This window comes from Leishmania major, chromosome 36 (genome assembly GCF_000002725.2).
Source record: "Leishmania major strain Friedlin complete genome, chromosome 36".
Classification (NCBI taxonomy): domain Eukaryota; phylum Euglenozoa; class Kinetoplastea; order Trypanosomatida; family Trypanosomatidae; genus Leishmania; species Leishmania major.
Window position 1 is genome coordinate 150,404 of NC_007287.2, and position 22,835 is coordinate 173,238.

General features: G+C 52.4%; 10 protein-coding genes across 10 annotated transcripts; 7 read left to right on the forward strand and 3 right to left on the reverse strand.

Moving 5' to 3' along the window:
- Positions 1-592: 592 nt before the first annotated feature.
- On the reverse strand, positions 593-1,927 carry LMJF_36_0520 (conserved hypothetical protein; the record flags this gene model as incomplete). Its single annotated transcript, XM_001686570.1, has 1 exon — positions 593-1,927. The coding sequence occupies one exon, from the start codon at positions 1,925-1,927 to the stop codon at positions 593-595; it is 1,335 nt and encodes a 444-aa protein (XP_001686622.1).
- Positions 1,928-2,854: 927 nt separating this feature from the next.
- On the reverse strand, positions 2,855-3,751 carry LMJF_36_0530 (protein phosphatase 2C-like protein; the record flags this gene model as incomplete). Its single annotated transcript, XM_001686571.1, has 1 exon — positions 2,855-3,751. The coding sequence occupies one exon, from the start codon at positions 3,749-3,751 to the stop codon at positions 2,855-2,857; it is 897 nt and encodes a 298-aa protein (XP_001686623.1).
- A 610-nt stretch (positions 3,752-4,361) lies between these two features.
- Positions 4,362-4,787, reverse strand: LMJF_36_0535 (putative small nuclear ribonucleaoprotein; the record flags this gene model as incomplete). The annotated part of the gene is made up of 1 exon (XM_001686572.1): positions 4,362-4,787. The coding sequence occupies one exon, from the start codon at positions 4,785-4,787 to the stop codon at positions 4,362-4,364; it is 426 nt and encodes a 141-aa protein (XP_001686624.1).
- Positions 4,788-5,875: 1,088 nt separating this feature from the next.
- On the forward strand, positions 5,876-6,508 carry LMJF_36_0537 (conserved hypothetical protein; the record flags this gene model as incomplete). The annotated part of the gene is made up of 1 exon (XM_001686573.1): positions 5,876-6,508. The coding sequence occupies one exon, from the start codon at positions 5,876-5,878 to the stop codon at positions 6,506-6,508; it is 633 nt and encodes a 210-aa protein (XP_001686625.1).
- Positions 6,509-7,214: 706 nt separating this feature from the next.
- Positions 7,215-8,168, forward strand: LMJF_36_0540 (putative ubiquitin-like protein; the record flags this gene model as incomplete). Its single annotated transcript, XM_001686574.1, has 1 exon — positions 7,215-8,168. One exon carries the CDS (start codon positions 7,215-7,217, stop codon positions 8,166-8,168), a length of 954 nt encoding a protein of 317 aa, XP_001686626.1.
- Positions 8,169-8,951: 783 nt separating this feature from the next.
- On the forward strand, positions 8,952-9,887 carry CRK3 (cell division related protein kinase 2; the record flags this gene model as incomplete). Its single annotated transcript, XM_001686575.1, has 1 exon — positions 8,952-9,887. The coding sequence occupies one exon, from the start codon at positions 8,952-8,954 to the stop codon at positions 9,885-9,887; it is 936 nt and encodes a 311-aa protein (XP_001686627.1).
- Positions 9,888-10,445: 558 nt separating this feature from the next.
- LMJF_36_0560 (conserved hypothetical protein) lies at positions 10,446-11,363 on the forward strand (the record flags this gene model as incomplete). Its single annotated transcript, XM_001686576.1, has 1 exon — positions 10,446-11,363. The coding sequence occupies one exon, from the start codon at positions 10,446-10,448 to the stop codon at positions 11,361-11,363; it is 918 nt and encodes a 305-aa protein (XP_001686628.1).
- An 877-nt stretch (positions 11,364-12,240) lies between these two features.
- On the forward strand, positions 12,241-14,481 carry MEFG (putative Mitochondrial elongation factor G; the record flags this gene model as incomplete). Its single annotated transcript, XM_001686577.1, has 1 exon — positions 12,241-14,481. One exon carries the CDS (start codon positions 12,241-12,243, stop codon positions 14,479-14,481), a length of 2,241 nt encoding a protein of 746 aa, XP_001686629.1.
- Positions 14,482-16,316: 1,835 nt separating this feature from the next.
- LMJF_36_0580 (hypothetical protein) lies at positions 16,317-17,057 on the forward strand (the record flags this gene model as incomplete). The annotated part of the gene is made up of 1 exon (XM_001686578.1): positions 16,317-17,057. The coding sequence occupies one exon, from the start codon at positions 16,317-16,319 to the stop codon at positions 17,055-17,057; it is 741 nt and encodes a 246-aa protein (XP_001686630.1).
- A 2,984-nt stretch (positions 17,058-20,041) lies between these two features.
- Positions 20,042-20,701, forward strand: LMJF_36_0590 (conserved hypothetical protein; the record flags this gene model as incomplete). Its single annotated transcript, XM_001686579.1, has 1 exon — positions 20,042-20,701. One exon carries the CDS (start codon positions 20,042-20,044, stop codon positions 20,699-20,701), a length of 660 nt encoding a protein of 219 aa, XP_001686631.1.
- Positions 20,702-22,835: the final 2,134 nt, after the last annotated feature.

A 22,835-nucleotide genomic window follows, 5' to 3' on the forward strand; every position in this document is an offset into this window, starting at 1 on the left:
TACAGAATGAAATTGGGCAAGCGTAAGAGTATGAGGACAGACACAACCGAAATATAGCGTTGAGGCGTACAGTTCAAGAACGAAAAAAATACTCAGCACGCGATACCTGCGCTCGTCAAAATTAATGACTTGAATATGCAACGCGGGTGTGTGACCTGTGCGATCTAGCCGTACACCGCTGCGAGATTAATAAAACGAAGCACAACATACTCACATACAGGAAAGGGGGAGAGGCAGAGGGGGAGGAAAGAGGATGCCGTGAAGTTAGCGGAGGTGATCAGTAGGGAGGATATGTATCGGCGCACGCGCAAGTCGCGAAGTTGTGCGTCATCCTCAAGAAGTCATCGACCTGAAAAAAGGCGCCTCGGAAACGCTGCGATGCTTTGATGAAAAAAGCCTCGCAAAGTGGAAACTGCTGAAGCGAAAGACGGTGGCTGCAATGTTGCGCTGAGCTTTCAGAAAGCTGTACATAAAATCCAACGTTCTCAATGGAGGATGCCGGAGGGTCCAAGAAAGAAAAAGACTGTCCGATTTCACGATACACCAACAGATGGTGCGCCGGAGCACACGTGAAGCGATGCGGACCTCTGCCTCAGTGTAGACGCTCGAGGCTATCCATGTAAGCGTCTAGTTCCGATTTCATGGCGCCATATTCACGCTTGTAGTCCCATGCATCCAATTCATACAGACGCAGCTTATCGGCTGTGGCAGCAAGCTCACGGCGTGTGGCAGTCAGTTCGCTTCTTGCTACTTTCAAGTCCTGCTGGGCACCGCGGTCCAACTCTAGCAGGTCAACATTCTCCAGCATGTTTTTCTTCCAGCAGGATTGCAGATTTTCAACGTAAGCTTTGATTTCCAGCAGCGATGGCATATGTGTCACACCAGGAGCAAACGGTTTCGTATTGTGTGTCGGTCGACTCTCGCGGCGAATCAAAATCTCTGGAGCACGCGCGCTGATCTTCCGCGTCAGCCAAGAAACCGCTCGTGCCGCATACTCCGGGTTCTCGGATGGCTGCTTTCCCGTCTCCCCAAGCATTGACACGACGCCACGCTCTATGGGCGGCAGCACTACAGGGCAGTACGGCTCGAACGGCGCAACAATGAGTTGCGTTGACGGGTCGTAAAATGTCTCAAGGAAGTTGATCTGCGGAATACGGGACATTAGCTCGCCGCAGAAGAGCGAAGCAAAGTAGAGTGTATACTCGTCGCTTTCACTAAACGGGAAAAAAGCATGCTCCCTTCGCTCCACGTGGATTGTTGCGATAGGCTCGCCAGGTCCGCCTTCAGGGAGGAGCTTGTGAACTGGAAATATCAGAACGGCGCTCTTTCTCCCAACTTCGTCGACGTTGCGGTTCAACGCAATGGAGCTGCCGAGAACCTCAGCGTCTGCGCTGCCAAGGCATCTATGATAAACCTGTGGGGGCGGAAAGGCCAACTTTCGCGACACGTTTGCGATCGAAAACATATCAACACCACGCTTCACAAAAATATGGCCGTGGGAACCACGAAGCAGACGCGTGGTCCCTTCCAGCAGGTTGTAAAGCGAGCAGCAAACCGATTGCGAGATCTCGGAAGATACGAACACCTTTGGATCTCCTATTTTTTTACATGTAGCAGAGACAGTGCGACACCCTCGTATTTGCTTCCGTGTCGCCGTCAAAGGTGTGAGAGACTTTGATAGCTGCAACTTGGAGGAGCCGTGTCTACTCCCGCCTCCAGTGCCCTCGATGCCGTCGGCGTTCCGTGAAAAAGATGACAGAACTGGGTCGGACTTTGATTGCTGATCGATACGAGACAATTCGCCTGCGGCCACGCGCAGGCGCTGTATAAGCGGCTCCAGCACATCTGCGCGCAAGCTTCCATTTGCTTCGAGCAGCCGATCAATTATATTTGCCACCAGGCAAATTTCCTCCTTGATATTCTCCATTCCACTGTATTTTTGTTTCTGCGCCGAGCTCGTCAGGAAGAGTGAATGCTCATGCTATGCAGCCACGGAGCAACGTTGAGAGTGGTTCTCTTCGCGGTGCTTGGCACGCAAAAAAAAAATAAAAACGCGAGATTTGAAGGAAGTCGACTTTTTTGTTGTTGGCACGCGTCATGCACAGTGTCCCCTGATGGACAGCATCAGCAACATTTTTTCTGGTTTTTAGTGCTTGGAGTCATTGCCTCTTTGTTGACTTTCTTGCGAAGCGAAAAGAGCGTAACGATATTCATGTCAACCACTTGGTTTGAAGCCTGAATCAGTGCGCATCTGGTGTCTTCATAAATAGATAGGAGACACGGACAATCATCACCTCAGACAACCAATGCTACAGAGATCGGGAGTTGCTACTTCATGTAAAGCACAACAGCTTGACTACAACACACTCCGGCGGCTCGCGAGCATTTCTGACGACACGAAACTTCGCACATCAACGAGAACAGGAATCGGAATACACTGACTTCTTTGTTCAAATCCCTTGCAGCGTGAAGAAAAAGCCTCAAATCGCATTGCCGTGACAAAATGGTGATGCGCGCTGCCTCCTGTCAACTGAACTCTCTACTTGTACTCCCATGGAGGAAAAGGCCAGTCATATAACGTGAGAACAAGAAAGGGGGAAAAGCCGCACTTACAGAACATAGGGCCAGCATATAAAGAGCACTCGCTGTGCTGAGCTGGTGCATGAGAAGATATATAAAGTGGTCGACGAAAAAACAAGAGAGCTTCATATCTTCAAGCCGCCAAGCAAAACATAGCAATGGAATCAAAACAGGGAAACACAATTAGCGATTTCGCACAAAACGACACAACAGCGCAACACCAAAGGCAACGAACGATTGGAAAAAGTTCTTCAGCCAAGCAGAGCAATATGATTTAGCACTTGAAAAATGGCGGCTTGAATTCGACCACGATAATAGTCATGTTGTCGGTACCAGCCTTCACCGAGTTCGATTGGGCAAGGCAGCGATCAAGAACCTGCTCACAGACAAGGCTAATATCTACTGCAACAGAGTGCCCGTTCTTGTCAATGTCACTGTTTTGGATCAGCGTTTTCACAAGGTCGCAGCATTCTTCATTGGACAGCACATCCCATATGCCATCGCATCCGATTACTATGAACTCATCGTCACTTCGTGACGGTGTTACCGTGATATCGGGACAGGCAGTGACGGCCTGATCCACCCAGCCCTTCGCAGCGCAAGATTTGAAGTCGACATCGCCCAAGGCCCGACTCACAGCCAGCGTCATGTTGACCCGACCGTTTTCTACATGGCACCCAGCAGCAACGATTCTCGCCTCCTCGGCAGGGACCGAGGGCTTGTGGTCTACACTGAGGGGAACAACCTTGCCACCGCGATATAGCACGGCGCGGCTATCACCGGCGTTTGCGCAAACGATTTGCTGATCGGCCAAATAAACACAGTTTGCCGTGGTGCCGCTGGACACAAACTTCTTGCAAATTTGTTTGTCGATTTCTTGGAAAGAAACCTCAAACGCCTTCGCGACGTCATCTTTGTATATTGCAATATTCTTGAGCAACTCATCCAGCATGTGTGCCCTACAGTAGCGTGACGCCTCATCTGATTGATGGCCGTCAAAAACGCCGAAGAAAGCCTGGTCCCTGTTACCATTTAGATTCAACTGCGCTACATGAGCGTCCTCCATCGACTTTCTCCACCCCTGCATACTGCAGCACCCCACTCGCAGGTGTGACGTCTCGAACACAGTCGAGAATTTCTGAGTCTCTGGCTTCGCGAGCATATCACCCATTTTTTGATGTCGGCAAAGAGCGAGTACTGATTGTGTCAAGGTTGCGTGTCAGGTGGATATACAACAAGTGACACACACACACACCTATACTTGAAAGTGTGATCAGGACAGTATATACATATACATATACATATGTATATATATAAAGGGGTGGTAGCAAAGAGAGCAGAAGCGAGACAGCAAGTAAGAGAATATATATATATGTATATGTAACATGGAAAGTACATTCGCGGGAATGGAAAGAAAGATACCGCACAGTACAGAACGGAGTGGTGGAAAATTCATGCTTTTTCATCAGTACAGTTTTTTTTTTACAATCGAATCAAGCCGAAAGTCCGACTCGGGATAGCAACCGGCCAATCAGGGCTCACGACCCGACATTCACAGCGACAAAGTCCTCCACATTGCAGTAGCTACAGCAGCACTACCATGATAGAGGCGAAAGCAACAACAAACGAAAAGCAGCACACTGCCTACAAAATCCAGCATGTCTGTGTTGTGGAGCAACAAACCTGTACCACTCAACAAGCATACCGGTAAACAGCCTACAGGCAGGAACTTCGAGAAATTCAGTGAGAACACCGAAATAGAAGCAGTCGAAGAACCTTAATCAGCGCAACTTTCTGCGCAGCTGCTTGCTCTTGTCGTTCTTGGGTTGTGCCTTCTTTGTGCGAAGCGGTCGTGAGCTGGGCACGATTGGTCGCAGGACAGGTACGTGTTTTAGCGACTTCTTGAGTTCCTCTTGCACCGACTCTCGGCGCCACTGCAGAGAGGGCGCTGCCTTCATCTCTGGAGGCAGTAAAACAATTCGTATTTTTGAGCCTCGAACAGTAACTCGCTCGTAAAACCCGAAAGTGGAATCTTTTGCCTGATGTCGAACTTCAACCAGCTCAATGTTTCCTCGTGAAATGTCGAAAGCTGCCAGTGTCCCTTTGTACACATCACCCTCGACGGTTTCGATCGTCACCCTCGAGTGCATGGCCTCAAAAACTAAAGAAGAAGGAATATCCTTCGTGGCGTTTGAAGTATCTGCCATTCTGGCAACAGTGACCAGGCGGATTTCCTGGCAGTCGAAAAGGTACAGAGAAAATTGTGGAGAAAAAAGTGTGCAGCGTACGAAGTGTGATAAAAACGGCGCCCGCTAGCATCTAGAAGACCGCATTTGTGAGGCGATCGACTTCACCCAAAGACTGAAGGAGAGAGAGAGCGGATACCTAAAGCACTGAGCGCCTCGCTTTTGAAAATTGTGCTACGCGTGCTCTGCAAGAGTTATGTGCGTGTTGCAGAATCCCCTCGATCAAATTTTTTTCTTTCCTTTTGAGGGTAGGCGTCTCTGCCCATCACTCCGCACCACCGTTTGAAAGCTGAGCCCTCGTGGCTCCATTTTGGACTACGTAGAACCGCAGTGAACTTCATAGAGGAGCAGCAGGTTAGCACAAACGAGGGCTGTGTAAAGACAAAAGGGCCCCTTATTTACGTCGCGGCAAAGTTGCGAAGGCGATCAGCACAATGGCAAAGCAACCCTCGCACAGCCCTTGCCAACAGAAACAGACGAATGCACACATCTTGGGGGGGGGGAAGACTGGCTTCCCCAGAGAAGGAATGACACATCACACAAGGTTGCACCGCGCAAAGTCGAGGTGGGGAGTGGTTTGGGTCAGGGTGTGATACCGATTGCACTGAGAAAAGAGATAAGACCCCAGTGAGCTTGCAGCGAAGTCTTCATTGTCCTTACAGAGCGCGGGCTTCGCCTTTCTGCTGTTGGGCAGCCCATCCCTTGCACATTCTCGCACCATCACTAGCGAGAAGGGGTACTGCTTTTGTGATAAACAACGAAACCCTACGCACAAGAGGCTTCCCCTCTGAAGCGCTCAAAAGCATCAGAATGACTGATCTTACTTCCACAGCGGACTGCACGTTGATTTTCAACGGAGCAAGAGTCGTTGCAGTGCATACCGCTTCCGATTACCTGTTTCCCAGTGACGTTTCAACTCCCGTGCTTTTCTCTCGTCTTACCTTGGTGTCTTTGGGTGAACTGTACTTGCGCACAACACATCTAGCAAAAAGTCAATACGAGGTAGCAAAAAGAGATTAATTCGCCTGCACGGTGCTAGCTGCCACATAATGAGCTTGTTTGACATCTCACCAAGCTCTTCTGAGAGCAGCAGTCAGTCGGATAATAGCAGCAAGGTGGATGACCGGATCCAGCTTACGTACGCTGAAACAGTGGTGTCTTTGGCAACTGCTGTTGGCCTCGTAATCATTGTTTTGCTGGATCTTCTTTATAGAAGCACCTCCCGTCATGCAATGCTTCTCAGAGTTCAACGCGAAACGCGTTTTGACGGCGCCTATATTCTTGGCAAACCAGAAGGAAACCGTGCGCGAATCATTTTGGAAAATGGGTTGAAGACACATGAGTTTCGTATCCGCCACCCTCCTCAGTACTCAAGAGTGATTCCCGCTGTTGTCTCGGATTCGCGCGACGCAAAGCAGGACTGTGTTGAGATGCTTAGCAAAGTACGTTCGATACTATCTACGTCGCACGGAAGATGCGCGGAATTGATGTCCATGCGCTGCTGCCTTGCCTGTGTCACAGGCGCTCTTCCAGGTGAGCAGTCGGAGCGGTTTCTTCGAATATATGAAAGGGTCATGTTTTGCTCACACCGGGTGAACGGAGACGAGAAGCTTGTCACATCAGATGATATACGCTACATGCATGCCTTCTACTATAATAATGTACTCAAAGTTCTGCAATGATCGAAGTGAGCATCTGCTTTTTTCAGCTCGATTACGTTTTCTGTTTTTTGCTGTTGTTCCTTTCCGTCTTTTTTGCCGTCTGTTTGTCAAGCGCTGCTGCTAGGGAGACCGTTAGATGAAGCGGCTCACCGCTATCTTTTTACAAACTAAGAGTGAATTCTGCAAGAGAAAAGAGGAAAGGTGAGCAGAGTGCAGTCGCTGTTGCTGTTTGTCTACCTACAAAATTCGTCTGCATACTTTGGTATATGTGATTCACATTTTCTGGACGCAAGCTGGAAAAGAAAAGCTGAAGTGGCTCTAAGTGTAAGAGCGAACAAGTGTTTCGCTTGCTTTACAGCAATAGGGACTCGTTTTGCGGCAGAGCCCTCACACTCTCGTGTGTGATGTTCTGAGTCTGCAGCTGGTGTGAGAGCTAGAAAAGGATACGCAGGAGTAACAACCCAGTGCCGCAGTTGTATTGCTGTGAGCCACCAGTGATGTTAGTGCACACTATGGGGTTTATTCCTGTCTGCATTATAAGACAACACTTCTCATCTGCTAATTGTCAAGTTTCAACTATCGTGTATGCCTCTTTTTCCGATCTCCGCCGTTTTATCCGGAAGAGCGAACTACTGATTTTCGGCATAGAGCCAAAAAAAAAACACTATTTACTACTCAATTATTCACGAGGAAAAACAACATTATCACGAAAAAAAGGACAAAAACAATGGCAGTCACTATCAAACTTGCGAATGGCAGTCAACATACAGTTGAGGTGCCAGATTTCAGCATCACAGTTGCAGAGTTTAAAAAGCAAATAGCGGAAGCGCTAGAAATCCCAGCCAGTGAGCAGCGCATCATTATGCGAGGAAAAGTGTTGAAGGATGACGGTGTGCTTTCAGCAATCGGCATGGAGGACGGCAACGTTATACACGTCGTGCGGAGCAAGAAGAATGTAGCGGTGCCGTCATCTACGAATGCTTCAAGCACCCTGGCTGCCAGCGATCCTACTTCGTCGCCGAATGTACAGCCGTCCACTACCACACCCGCCCAACCTGTACCGGCACCGGCTGCTGCAAATCCATATGCAGCTCTGATGAGCAACTTTGGTGCACCACAAACACAGCAGCCTGCTCCCGGTGCTCCTGGGTTCCCGGCAGCAGGGAACCCTTTTGCAGGCATGGGGATGAGAATGGGCATGGGAGGTGGAATGGGAGGAGCTGTCAATCCCACACCACAGCAGGCTATGGAACTGATGCAGAATCCGATGATGCAGCAAATGATGCAACAGGCACTCAACAACCCCCAGTTTATGCAGTACATCATTCAAAACTCTCCCCAGCTGGCGGGCCTGCCGCAGGACCAACAACAAGCTATTATTGAAATGATGCAAAATCCGTACATGATGCAGCAGGCAATGGCAATGATGGGAGGCTTAGGAGGTGCTGGCGGTGTGCCACCGGCAACTTCGCAGGCTGCTTCGACTCCAGCCGTAGGAGCTGGGTTCAACCCTGCAATGTTTGCACCTCTGGCTCCACAAGGTAATCCACGGGAGGTTTATCGCGAGCAACTGCAGCTGCTGCGAGATATGGGATTTCCCAATGAGGAAGCGAACATTGCTGCTCTTCAGCAGGCTCAGGGCAATGTTCAGTTCGCATTGGAGCGGCTTCTTGGTGCATGATATAATGTGCTTTGCTTCGACTTGCTTTTTTTTTTCGCTACTCTTACTCGTGCTTTCGATCTTGAGAACTGATCGTGACAAGGGAAAGCCCTTGCACTTTACGAGGCAAGAGTACGTTTCTTGGTGCTGGTGGGCCGATTTTAGTGAGTTTACGGTGCAGGGGATACTCTATGAGCCTAAACGCTTGTCGAAAAGATGGTGGATGCAACTGGCCGCAGCTATTTGACAGGGGCTCTACTCGTGCAAGTGACAGTAACGAAAAGACAGAGGATGCCGTTTTGCTGGAGTTAAACGCCAAGCATAAGAAGTGAACAAGTACATGCTATCAGGTAGTTCTAAATGAAAACGAGCTACTCTCTTCGATTTTCTTCACATCTTTTTTTTCTCTTTTGTTCCTGATCTTGTGTTGTTCCGCTCAGAAGTAACAACGCTTCATAGTAAAGGCGTCCATTTGCCCAGCGTGGAGCTTTTTTTTTATCGGCTCACGATCTAGAACTCGTCGGGAAAAAGGTATCCTGACAAAAAAAGAATACACACACTACACAAATACTTTTTCCCCCTTTAGCGCCTCTGCTGTTGCACTTTTCCGGCCCTTTCTCCGCGCTACAACACACACACACACACACACACACACACATACACAGATACAGGTGCCGAAAGCACTAGTTTCTGGTGCCTGCTCTTTTGTTGTTTGCGAGGAAAGGCGACGAAGGAATACCCTCCTTTCTTTTGAAGTTTGCGGAGCCTCTGCTTTGAACAAAGCTTCTCCCTACAGCATTACAAATGTCTTCGTTTGGCCGTGTTACCGCCCGTAGCGGTGACGCTGGGACGCGTGACAGTCTTGACCGGTACAATCGCTTGGATGTTTTGGGAGAGGGAACGTATGGTGTTGTGTATCGCGCGGTCGACAAAATCACTGGGCAGTACGTTGCTCTCAAGAAAGTGCGACTCGATCGCACTGAGGAGGGCATTCCGCAGACTGCGCTGCGCGAGGTGTCGATTCTACAAGAGTTCGACCACCCCAACATTGTGAACTTGCTTGATGTCATTTGCTCGGACGGGAAGCTCTACCTTGTCTTCGAGTATGTGGAGGCGGACCTGAAAAAGGCGATTGAAAAGCAAGAGGGTGGATACTCTGGAATGGATCTGAAGCGGCTTATTTATCAGCTTTTAGACGGCCTTTACTTTTGCCACCGCCATCGCATCATCCACCGTGATCTGAAGCCAGCCAACATCCTCCTGACATCAGGGAACGTCCTTAAATTGGCTGATTTCGGTCTCGCCCGTGCGTTCCAAGTGCCCATGCACACCTACACGCACGAGGTGGTTACACTGTGGTACCGTGCCCCTGAGATCCTCCTCGGTGAGAAGCACTACACTCCTGCCGTGGATATGTGGAGTGTCGGCTGTATTTTCGCTGAGCTAACGCGCCGAAAGGTTCTTTTCCGCGGCGATAGCGAAATCGGGCAGTTGTTCGAGATTTTTCAAGTGCTGGGGACGCCGACGGACACCGAGGGGTCCTGGCCTGGTGTGTCGCGGCTGCCCGACTACCGCGACGTATTTCCCAAGTGGACTGCAAAGCGCCTGGGGCAGGTACTACCAGAACTTCATCCGGACGCTATTGATCTGCTCTCCAAGATGCTCAAGTACGATCCGCGGGAGCGCATATCAGCCAAGGAGGCCCTTCAGCACCCGTGGTTCAGTGACCTTCGCTGGTAGAGTGGAAAGGGCATGACTGAATACAGTTTGCTGACGCGTTGGACGATGGAGGATTTGTTTCTCTGGAGGTGCTTTGTTAAGGAAGCTCCTACTTGCTTTTCTTGACTCTTACTTAGACTTGATGTTTTCAGTTTTTTCTGTTTTGACTCTCCACGCTTTAGATAGTTCTTCTACACATGCATACATACACTTTCTCTCTCGCTCTTCCACAGCGGCATTGCCACGGTGCTCTTGTCTTTTCCACTATCTGGGTTTGTTTCAGTTGCGAAACAGATTTGGTCGTGTCTTTTTTTTTCGCTCTAGCTCAGATCTTCGTCCCTTACTTGTACTGTGAACCTTCGCAGAAAGGTGCCTAATATGCAGCAGCTTTGCGTACAGATCGGGGTTCTCGTAGAACGTGACGTCTTTCGCTGCTTTTTGCCTTCGAGTAGAGAGTTCAGCTCCTTATAAAGGCATGGTCTGGCCTGGGCGTGCATGCTGGGGAAGAAGTGGTAGTTTTCTTACAGGCATCGACAGCTGCAACGTCTCTATGAGAGACGAAGGCAGTACTAAAAAAGAATGCAATCCGGCGCCGCGCTACTTGAACCTCCGCTCTCAATGCATTGCAAATATACTCTTCGTATACTCCCCTTTTCTCTACCACCTGTCGTTTCACCACAGCTGTGTCGCAACTCGTGGTTTTGCACGCATATTTTAGCTGCTGCCCTTGCGTTTTCTGTCGCCATCAGTTCCAATATGGCGGCGACCAGCTATGATCGCGACGCTGCCGTGAAGGTGGCGGATGAAAACTACAGTCTCCGGAAGAGGCTTGCACGGATGGAGTGGGAGGAGAAGCAGAGGCGGGCGGCGGAGTATGAATCTCGCTTTGAGGGGGCTGTGGACACAAGCGCCAACGATAGGATGCGGAGCCGGAACAGCGCGCTCCAGGATGAAATTGCAGGACTGGAGAGCCAGCTGAAGGAGCTGCAGATGATCAATGTCACCGACCTGCAGCACGAGTACACTCGTCTAGACAACCGCCGTGCATACCTCCTGAATGAAATTGCCGGCCTCCGACGCATTCTTGCCAATCAGAGCAAAGAGGTGAAGCGTGCGACCCGGAGCGTCAACAGTCAACACGAGCTCCGTCGCCAAAACAACGAGCAGCATGCTGCATCTATCGAGGATATCCAAATGTTCCGAAAGAAGAGGGAGTCACTAGCCGAAGAAACCCAACACCTGATCGCAAAGGAGCGCCAGTTAATGTCAGAGCTGGAGACGCTTCCTGCGCCAGGTGAAGATGAGGAGTTTGTGGCTAGCCGCCTGAGGGAGGATAACGAGAAGAAGGACCATATAATTGCGCAGCTGGAGGCGACCCTAAAAGAGCAGATGAAGGCAGGCGCCCAACTCCCTGAGGCGAACTCCGCCGTTGACATTCAGCACCTGCGAGAGGAGTACGTCCGGTTGAACGACCAGCTGAAGCGCATCAAGCAGTAATGCCGGGTGCGCCGATGGGTGGCGGAGCTGTCCAACCTTCGCACGCCAAATCGGACTGCAGTTTCTCGTTCTGCCATAGTGATTTTTCTGCCTTTTTTGTTGTGTCACGTGCGGGTGACGGTACAGGACATACTTCCCGCTCCGTGTCTCCGCCGACTGCTTTGTAAAGGTTGTTGCTTTTGACGCCCCTCTCTTTTGACGCGCGGGGCTGGCGCGAGTGTGTGTTGTTGCAGAGTATGTACCATACGTCTTGGCCCTCTTTTTCTTATTTTCTCGTTCTTGACTGCGAAGCTTCTGGTGACGAGCCTTGGACTCGTCGTGTGTTTCGTGACGCGGATGTCCCGTGAGTGATATGTACATTTAGTTTAGAACGGCACTGCTCAGGGTGCAGCAGCAGAACGAAAAGAAAGACCGATAGAAAACAAGGATGACTGCGCCACAGCGACAGGCGGTTGAAGTGTGTAGGCAGCACGACTCTGCGGAGACAATGGGCTGCGTTGGAGGTAGGAAAACAAACAGAGCATCTGACGCTGTCCTATGCGCACCGAGAAACGGCTGTGCTTCCTCTCAGAAAAACATGTAAACAACACTGAGATGAAGCAATACAACACACAACGACACCCGGCAGCTTTCCCTTCATGCTGTTCCACTTATTCCATGAACTCCTCCCGTGTTGGCTGCCTTATTCGCTTCGATACACATCTGTTCCGTGGTTGCTCTCCCGTTTCGGGTGGTGTCGTCCGCACTCCATTATCGAGACTCCATATGCAGCGTACTTACTTTGTTCTCACCTACGGTTTTTCTCCGCGTCCTTTTGCAGGAGTGCGCGCAAGGGCTTTTTGTTCTCTCTATTTTTGCACCTTCCCGTGGCAGGAAGATGCGCAGAAGCGGCCTGGCCTACATGCTGCGCAGCAGCGTCCCGCTGCTCGCAACACCCGCTTTCCTCGCGAATGTGAAGCACATGCGCAACATTGGTATCAGTGCCCACATTGATAGCGGCAAAACGACGCTGAGTGAGCGCATTCTCTTCTACTCCGGTCGCATCGGAAAGATCCACGAGGTGAAGGGCGGCACCGAGGTCGGCGCTACAATGGACTCCATGGAGCTTGAGAAAGAGCGTGGTATCACTATTCGCTCAGCCGCAACGCAGTGCCGCTGGAAGAACAGTACCATCAATATAATCGACACACCCGGCCACGTCGACTTCACCATCGAAGTGGAGCGCGCCCTTCGCGTGCTGGACGGTGCTATCTTGCTCATGTGCGCCGTTGGCGGTGTGCAGAGTCAGACGCTGACGGTGGATCGCCAGATGAAGCGGTACGGGGTACCGCGCATCTGCTTCATAAACAAGCTCGATCGCGACAACGCGAACCCACAGCGGGCAGTAAAGCAAGCGCAGGAGCGTCTGGGTATCAACGCCGTCTTCATCCAGCTGAACATGGGTACTGCACAGGACTTCGAAGGCGTCGTCGACCTCATCGAGGAGAAGGCCGTCTACTTTGATGGCCCTTTCGGTGAGGCCATCCGCTACGAACCGGTGCCGAGCTACATCAAGGAGGACGTGGTTGCCGCGCGCAAGGAGCTCGTGAGCCGCCTAGCAGAGTGCGACGAAGAGATGGAGTTCATCTTTCTTAATGACCAGGAGCCGACAGTCGAGCAGATCCACTCTGCCATTCGCCGCGCTACCATCGCCAACAAGTTTGTGCCCGTGATGGTCGGCTCGGCGTACCGGAACAAGGGCGTGCAGCTGCTCCTGGACGCGGTAGAGCGCTACCTGCCGTCGCCAGTGGAGCGCCACAACTCCGGCTATCAGGTGAGGCGTGTGAAAGACGAGGACGGCAACGTGTCGAACGTGAAGGAAGGTGAGGTGGCGTTGATGACGGATGACGAAAAGCCGCTGGTGGCCCTCATTTTCAAGATCGAGGAAACAAAGAAGTCGGGGCTGTCCAACTACGTGCGGGTGTACCAGGGGAAGATGCGCAAGGAGCACCTGATGAATATCCGCACCGGCAAGAACTTCTTGCCGCCGAAGCTTGTGCGCATGCACGCGGACAGCGCCGAGGTTGTGGACGAGGTGCGCGCTGGCGACATCTGTGCCATTCAGGGTGAGGTGGATGCGTCCTCGGGTGATACCCTCATGAAGTCCGGACCGCAGTCTGGTTCGCAGCTCTTCTCGTGCGAGGACATGTACGTTCCGCCGCGGGTCATCTCTGCCTCACTCAAGACGAAGGATGACAAGGAGCAGTCCAGGGTGCGGGAGCGCATGCTCGCCTTCATGCGAGAAGACCCCACCTTTGTGTATTACCGCAACTCGGAGACGAACGAGGACATTGTGGAGGGCATGGGTGAGTTGCACCTCGATATTTACGTGGAGCGGCTGAAGCGGGAGTACGGACTGCACGTGGAGCTCGGCAAACCAACGGTCAACTACCGCGAGATTATCACGGAGCGGCAGGAGTTCGACTTTGTCTTCAAGCGGCAAAGCGGCGGTGCGGGTCAGTGGGCGCACCTGAAGGGCTATGCCGAGCCGCTGCCGATCGATATGTCGGTCGAGAAGGGCGTCAAGAACAAAGCGACGACACGATGCTCGAACGGTGACATCCGCGAGTCGCTGCAGAAGACGGTGGTGAAGCACCTGGAGCGCAAAATTTTTGTAAAGGGCGAGCTGATGCACGCACCTGTCTGGGGCGTGCACTTTCACTTGAATGGTGGCGCCATGCACGAGGTAGACTCGAACGATCAGGCCTTCAAGAACGCAACCCAGGAGCTGTGGGAAACCCTGCTACCGAAGCTGAAGCCGACGCTTGTGGAGCCGTTCATGGATGTGGAGATGACAGTGCCTGCGGCGAACATGACTGATGTGGCGACCGAGTTCTCGAAGCGAGAGGGCGTGGTGACCGAGACCGCTGTAGATGGCCCTGATGCAGTGATCCGCGGGGAGACAGCCCTGGACACCATGTTCGGCTTTATTTCCGACCTGCGACGACTCACAAAGGGCCAGGGCGACTTCAGCATGCAGTTTAAGGAATACCGGCCGATGCAGCAGTACAAGGCCCAAATGCGAATGGATGAACGCAACAACGATCTTGGGCGCAAGCCATTCAAGCTTTCGGACTAGGGTGCTCCACCCTCCACCCCTCACCACTGGGAGGCTCGCTGGGGGCACATGCACAGATGCTCTACAGCTTTTTCGTACCCCCTTCTCGTGTCTTGTGGAATAGCGCAGAGAAACGCTTCTTGATTCACTGGCGTTGTTTTTGTTTCCGTGTGTGCGCTGCCGATGGCTTGTGTTTGTATATTGCCGTTGTGTCCGTGCATGCGCCTAGATAGTGGCGCAAGCACACCTCTTCACAGTAGCCTCTCTCGTTGGCTCCCTTATCTTGCGAAAGAAGAAAAAAGAAGCGTTTTAGTGTCGTGGGGGAACGCATGGTGTACGGAATGGCGAAGCACTCCGCTTGCGCACGTCCGTATGTGTATGTGTTTGTCGGTAGCTAGGGGTGACGCTAGCTGACAACTGTGTGCGCATCTCCGACATGTTCTCACCACGTAGATACGTTGGTGCTTTACAGATCATTTTTTGTGTTTATATTCTCCGTTTTCTGTCTCCAGTCACCCGAACTTAACTAACGAAGATGGAAAAGAACAAACACCAAACGAAAACCCGTATCGCAAGCCTTGATGCTTGATGGGAGCCACCAAACAAAACGAAAGGAGGAAAGCAGGCAAACAAAATAGCACGGAATGCCGCGGCACACGCACGCTGACAGAGGCATGTGGTTGCATACGTTCGCAAGGCATTCTGAGGCAGCGGCCTCGACTGTGGGCAAAGGTGAGAATTTGGATGGCGAAGCACCTTCGTGCGGTAGACGGCGCGTGACCCCACGACGTGAGTGAGTGAGCCAGTGGACAGCTCAAAACGACTTATGGTGTGGACGGCCGGCGTGTTGACATGGGGGACCCCTCCACGAGCGTCAATCACGTTTTCTCTACTGGCCTGCACGTCGAGCAATCCTTCCACACCGTCAACCACCCATACAAGCTCAAATACGCATGCAGGACAACGACAGGATTGCAGGACCTCTCATGCCCTTTTCCTCCTGCTTTGTCTGCCTCGCTGTTTTCTCTTTTTTTCTTTGGTATCTTCACCTGTTGATGCGCATTTGGACTCTTACGTGGTACGGCTGTGGCACCATACACACACACACACACACACAGGCCAGCGATACACCTTGCTCGTGTTTCCGGAGAGGTTCTTTTTTTTTTGTTACCATTTATGGTATTCGTTTTCTAACTTTTTTCTCCCTTTCTCCCTAGCGGTTGTGCCTCCCTTTGTGTGCGTCTCTTTATCGCTGCCCTACTCTCCCTTGCTGAGGCAAATAAAGCGAACGAAAAGCGAAACGCCGTGTGGACCGGCCCTTCTCTTGCGGCACTGCCAATACGTGGGCGTAGGCGTTCGGTTTTGATATGTTGGGCGTTCGTGTGTTGTGCGCAGTTTTACAGGCATATGCGTGGGTAGCAGACCCACTGCTCTCCCTTTTAGCGTAACTTTTTCTTTCTCTTTTATTCCCTCTCGCCGATTCGCTCTCGAGCGATAAACTGTGCAACGTCGCAGGGCGGCACGAAATAAAAAAGGAAGCTTGCACATCTGCCAGCGCTGGGGCGTTGATAGTGTGCATCCTACGCTATAGGGGAGAAGGTGACGCCGGTTCAGTGAACGCCACAAGCTCTCCGTTCTCGATGAGGTGCGGATCCTCTTCTCACGTTCATGGCCGACGTGCCTACCGCGGCGTGGCGGTGCGGACTCATTCGTACAGTGGCGGTGCCGAAAGCTCGGTTCGTAGTTCGACACCCGGGTCTTTTGAGCGCATGAATTGAGGCCAGCACAGTAAGGCTGTTGACAGAGGTTTGAATGACAACTTTCACTTTGGCACGAATGAGGTTCTTCAGCGGGAAATGCGACGTGGCCGTTTACAGGAGTGGCACCGCACCGCTGCCGCTGTCGCGGGCCAGGCGCACCGGGGCTCCCATCGAATGCCTCACCACGACTACCTCACGGACTTCGGCACACATCATGTGGCCACGGCGGGCGAGTTGTCTCGCTGCGTGGCATCTGTCAGCGACAAAAGCTGGATCGAGTGCTTCACAAATACCGTTTCCGAAACTCCGCTGAGCTCGTTGACGACGAGCTGTAGCGCCGTCCACGCGAATCATCCGAGTACTCACTTCGATCTGCAGGCTCCGCTGTTCCTCTCTGAAGGATCTCTGGCCCGTGCCTCAGTTATCGACCTTGGTGGGCGGTCCTCGCGCTCTTTCCTGCATGGTATGTCGTCTTGCTCCGCAACGCCTTCCTGTAGCAAAGCGCGTCGGTTTCAGAGCTACTCACTACACCCCTGCAATTGTGGCCACGCTCACCGTGCGAAGTTGGTGCTCTTTGCGGTCCAGGCTGACATCCTGCTTTCTTGCCCCACGAAGGACCGCCACATGACTGCATACCACATCTCGCTCGGCGCGGAGGTGGACCAGCTGGTGGGCCACGATGACCTGATTCTTGGTGGAGCAGTGAACCCGGACGACACACTGGTGGCCACTACGTCGCGTGACTGCACCGCCATCGTGTGGGGTCTGCCGTCGTGTAAGCAGCGTCGCTCTTTGACTCACCCGCAGCTCGTGCACGCCTGTCGCTTTTCTTCGTGAGGCACCGAGCTGGCCACGGCATGCGCAGACGGGCTGTGTTGAATCTGGACCTCGTCCGCCTCCGCCATAGTCAACATACTTGTGCCCTCCGACACCGGCTTCAGCTGCGCTCTCAGTTCTCTTGCTCACTCCCTCGGCAACAAGGTGCTTCTGGCTGGGGGCTCGGCGCGCAACGTGTACGTGTAGGATTGCGAGAGCTTCAGTGCACCGGGTGCTGTTTTCCGGCAGCACTGAGGTGCCGTGCTGTCTGTTGACGCCTCCCGTACGCATCAGGACATGGTGATGACGGCGGAGGAGGCGACACTGCTCGTGTGGAACTGCGCGACGGTGGAGGCTCTTCAGCGAATCAACGTCAGCTTCTCCGACGCTCAGTCTCCCTGGCCACGGGACGGGGCCCTGACAGCATCAGAGACGTCTGTGAAGCTGACTGCCTTTGCGCATGAGTTGTATTGGACTGCCGTGTGATTGATGGACTCGCGCTTTGGTCTCGTCTTGGTGGCGGCTACCAGCGACAAGTGCCTCTACCTCTTCGACTTCGTCGCCACACACACAAGACGCGCCGCCGACGACATGCAGACTCAACCCACTGACGCTGCGGTACAAGTGCAGCCAAGGGCTCTATCAGAGATGCTGTCGCTCTTTTTTAGATCCCTCGTAAGCAGTATGGACAGCGGACCGCCTAACCGCGTTGTGTTCGGTGACACCTGCGGCAATCGCTACATTTTGGAGTTGAATTGAACGGCCTTTATCGCTTCTTTTTTTCTGGTGGCGTTAGAGGGGGGAGGTTGACGTGCTCACAAGCGCTGGACCGTGTTTATCTGTGTTTTTTTTTTCCTCCCGAGGGGTGGTGACGGGGATGGGAAGCGCGCATGCAAAGGCAAAAGAATCGATTCCGTTTTTTTCTTTCGATGATTGCCACAAGAGACGCCAGTTGGATCTCCCCATTAAATTCAAAATTTCGTTTTTTTTCTGGTGCTCCTTCTTCTCCCTCTTCCTATTTCTGCTCTGTACTTCTTTTTTTTTTGTCTTTCTTGTGCGCCTCTGCGTCTCTTTTTTTGTTCGTTTTTACGTGTTTTCCCTTTTGGTCCACGTCCTGTGCGTGTTGTTGCCTGCTCACATGTTTGCATATATATATATATACATATATATATATATACTGCGTCTCTCTCTTTTTATGTGTGTGTGTGTGTGCCCTTCTCCCTTTCCCTTTGCGTTTCCTTACCGTCTTGTTTGCTTGAGGCTCGCTCTCGCCCTCTGGGTGCATGTCTTTAGTTCTTCCCTGCGCTTCTTTTGTTTGGTCACGTTCATGTTTCCAAAGAACACCATCTCTCTCTCTCTCTCTCTTCTCTTTCTTCTTTTTGGTTTCGTTGGGGTTTCCGTTTCTCGATCGTTTTCTTTTTTCCTCAACTGTGCGTGAACCATAGACGCATTGAGGCTGTTGCGGAAACCCCAGCTGCAGGGGTCGAACTTGCACATGTTCGACAAGGCTTGTTGTGCACAGCACTCTCTTCTCGACAAGGAAGAGAGGGGTGGAAAGAATACACTCCTCCCTCATCCCCGGGTCGTCCGGCAACAACCTTTTTTGTAGTGCTTTTGTGCGTTCTTGTTCTATGCCAGTGCCTTCTCTCTCTCTCTCTCTCTCTGTTTTTTTAATGCTTTGTGTAACCGTGGACTTTGACGCTAAAACGGTTGCACTCTTTGGCAGCGTTGCTTGTTTAGCGTAAGTGGACACAAGCACCCTTCCGCATAGACACTCGCCCACGCTGGCGGGTGCAGATGCAAGTATGCCGCTGCATATGCACACGTTACGTGGCTGTGCTGTTTTAACATGCCTCTTTCGTTTCGCTGACTTTGCGTGCTCCTGTATGTGTCTGCGAGCCAGCACAAATGAAGCGCTTGCGATCATCGTTGCGTTACTACGTCAAGAGCGGTAAAGCCTGACGCCACACTTAGACCTACGCCCCCTCCCTTTCACCGCCCTACCTGCCCTCACACATCTGCGAGCACATTGTCCCATGTATTGATTGTTATCTTCTCTGTTGTCGCTGATGCGTCTTTCTCAGCGTGCGCCTATGTCTCTCTTTCTCAGTCACGGCTATGCTCTTGCAGCTCTCTCTTCGCGTTCTTTTTAGTCCCTCGAGGGCACGCATTGGTGTCTGTGTGCCGCGTGTGCGCATCTTCCAAGACGGAGATGGTGCTGATATCTTCCAACACGTACGGCAACAACAACAGGAAACCATGATAGAAGACACACCCCCACCAGAACCAAAACAAAATAGACAAAGAACCTAATCCTACATAAAGGTGGGCACACGCCACGGGAAAACGCAACGATACCTGCACACCAGAGATGGCATCGCGCCACAGCATCCGGTACGAAGATTGCCAGCGGTGAATGGTCGAAGAGGACACAAACACCTGACCAACTCGTAACTCTCTCTCACGTGCATCATGTGACTGATAGGATCACCGGAGGGAAGGGAAAAGTTGCGTCGGTAGGTGCTTAGTATGGCAGCGCAAGCTGATCTTGACGCTTGCGGCGTACTCTCGTAGCTTTAAAGCGATGCGAGTCACTCTCCCCACTTTTGCACTGCCTCCCTCGTCCTCTCCTGCGTATGCACTTCTCATGCCCCGTCTCACGCCGCCCTCTCCTCCACTTCGCCGTTCCTCAGGACTCTCCATCACATTGCAAGCACAGTCACTACACAAGTACATCTCTGTTCTTTTTTTTTCCTCCGCTCCCCTCTTTCCTCGTTGGACACACGTGACGGTGCTCCGCGTGCTGCCACAGTTGGTGGTCTCTTTCGCTCTCTTGTCTTTTTTGTCCTGCGCGTCGGTGCGGAAGCGAGCATCTTTCCTCCTGCGTACGGGGCCGCTAGCTCAGGCCGTACCACCCCTCTCGTTGCGTCAGCTCTTTCGCCTATTTAGCTTCTCTACTTCTCCCCGACGTGTTTTTTTTCTCGCACTGGATAGCGCACGGGGGAATGAAGAGCGCAACGATGTCGGCCACACACGCACTGCGAGACAAGTGGTTTGTTAGCTTTCTGCCGCTGCTGACGGCGGACATGGTAAATACCGACTATAAGGGCAACTGGCAGTTAGCAGCACAGGAGCGAACGCAGAAGCTCGACTGGATTACGTCGGTAGAGGAGCTCTGGTCTACAATGAACTCGCTCCCCAAGGTGCATCAACTAGGAATGGGGAGCACGCTCATATTTGCGCGCAACAACAAGGAGCCGCCGAGCTACGAGGCATACCCGAACGGTTCTCGTATAATGATTAATCTCCTGAAGCCGCCGACGACAGATGCCGGTCTCGAGTTGGTGCTGGCTGTTGTGATGGGTGAGACGGCAGCGGAGAAGGCGAGTGACGGGAAACCCGTGTGCGATGTGCTGCGCATTGCTGCCCGCCCCAGCCGCGAGCACTCGGAGCAGATTCGTGTGGAGGTGTGGCTTAGCGACTCCACCCGCTCCCACGCGGTTGCCGAGTTTCTCGCAGAGGCCATGAGGGCAAAAGGCCTAGCTGCCAACTCGTATAATATCGCGGAGGCCAGCTTTGACGCTGCCGCCCCCGGTAAAGATAAGAAGGTCTTGGCCGCCTCCACGATGCCCAGTCCTTCATCGCCGCCTATGGTGAAGGATTAGCCGCCCAGATCACGCGCGGGTCGTTGCAAATGTCGTGGTTCTCCGATTCTATCCCTCATTAACCGGCACCCGCGGCACATCCCGTCCGCTCGACGCGTCTGTGCGTGCGACGCGTGGGGGCCACGCCGTTGCAGAACGGATGAGAGCCACCTTATTGAGGGGGGAGGGGAAGAGTGGATGGTGAGGCGGACCTTGTGTGCACACGCGTGTCTCCAGTAAACAAGGAGTCGACGACGAGCCGGGAAGCAATTGTGTGTGTTTGTGTGTGTGGGGGGGGGAGGGGGGGCGGAAGCTGATCACGCAGACACACCGAAACAAACAAACAAACAAACAAACACACAAAAAAAAGACTAAGAAGAGCGCGCATGCACGCAACGGCCAGCAGAGGCGATTTATTCTGGCGCCCGTTTTCCATCGTATTAAGCGACATAAAGACAACGAAGAGAACAAAGTCAGCAGGAGAGAAGGAGGATAGAGACGCACAATATGGCCACGCAGCATCAATAGAAGAGGACGTGCTGCCGTTGGGCTTGCGTGTCGGCTTCACACAGACGGTGTGCATGGGTGTGCACAGCGCCAAAACGAAGAGAGAAACCGCGAGGGCACTTGATGAGCTGAAAGAGGAGTCGAAGACAAGCGCGTGGCTCACTGAGGGAAGAGAAGGTCAGTGGGAGGCTTGCACGAGGCTAACAGCACAAGTACACAGACTCTATTAGTGGTGTCGTTTCCTTGCTCTCTAACGGGCGATTCTTTTCACACTACAGCTGTTCGAACGTTCTCCTTTCCCTTTTTGTGGTGGGTCTCGCTCTTTTCTTCCCTCTTTGGTGCCTCGTTCTCCGCGTGTGTACTCCTCCTGAGGGCCAGCGACATGCCGTGTGCTCATCTCTCTGCCTGTTCGGTGCACGTATGAGTTCCAGGCGGGATTGGGCGTGTGCACTTGCTTGCATGACTATGTAAAGACCTTCGTGGATGCAGCTCCACACTCTCTTTCTTTTCTCTCTTCATATTTGTGTAACAGAGCTCACTTCTCTATTTTCCACCTGCATGCGACTCTCACTGGCTCACTGGTCTTCACTCTCCTGCTCACTGCCGAGGACTCTCTCCCGCTCTCAGCATCCCTGTAAGCTTCTCCCCTCTCCCTCCCTCTCTGTGTGCTTCGTCTTCCGACCACGTGCTCGTTTTCTTTGTGTGCATGTGTGTGTTTTCTCTTCTTCCTCTCTTTTTCTTTCTTTTTGTGCCTTCACCCACCCCCTTTTTTTTCTTTCTTTTTTTCGTGTGTGCGTGCGCGTGTAACGGTTTGCCCTATCCCCTCTTGTCGAACCGCAAACATCTACTCTACTCGACACACCACACACACACACACACACACACACACACACACACGCACATACGCACACACGCACATCCGCACGCACAGTCCAGAGGTCAGTGCGTGGTTCTCTTCACCTACCCCCACACAAAAAAAGCGAAAAAGAAAAAGAAGAGAGACAATAATAAAAAAGACAAAGACGCTTGCCTCACGTGATGCTCCTTTCATTCCTCAGCTAATCGATGCAACCAAGCCCCTTCCCTCCTCTCCCTTCGAAAGGGACTGTGCAAACACAATGAGAGCAGTAACCCGTGGTGCTCCTACGGCAAGCAACAACCTCAGAGAGGGGATCCGAGAAGTGCGATGGCACACAATTCTCTCCCCTCTCAAGCGTTCACCCCTCATTCTCCCCTATACACCCCGGTGCACGGCTGTCTTTGCACACCGTTGTCTGTATTCTGTTACACCAATGCATTAGCCCACTGTGCGATGGAGGGCTGGGAGGCTTGCGTAAGGTTGACCCCTTTGCGTGCATGACAGCTGGTGGAGAGAACGAAAAAGATGGTAGCATCTGTGCTATCTTGTTCTCGGGGGTGTTCACCGCATCCCTATCGCACTCGGTTGCGCCGATTACCAAGTAGCAGTGCCTTAGTTTTCCCAGTAACCAACGACCAGGACTGTTCTTTGCGCTACAGCTCTTTTCGGGTTCGACGCGCGGTCTCCGACCACTGCGCATGTAGGTCACCTCCCCTTTTCCCACTAATCCTCTCTACTTTCCACTTCGCACTTCTCCCCTACATTTTATCTACGCGTGTCTTGTCGCTG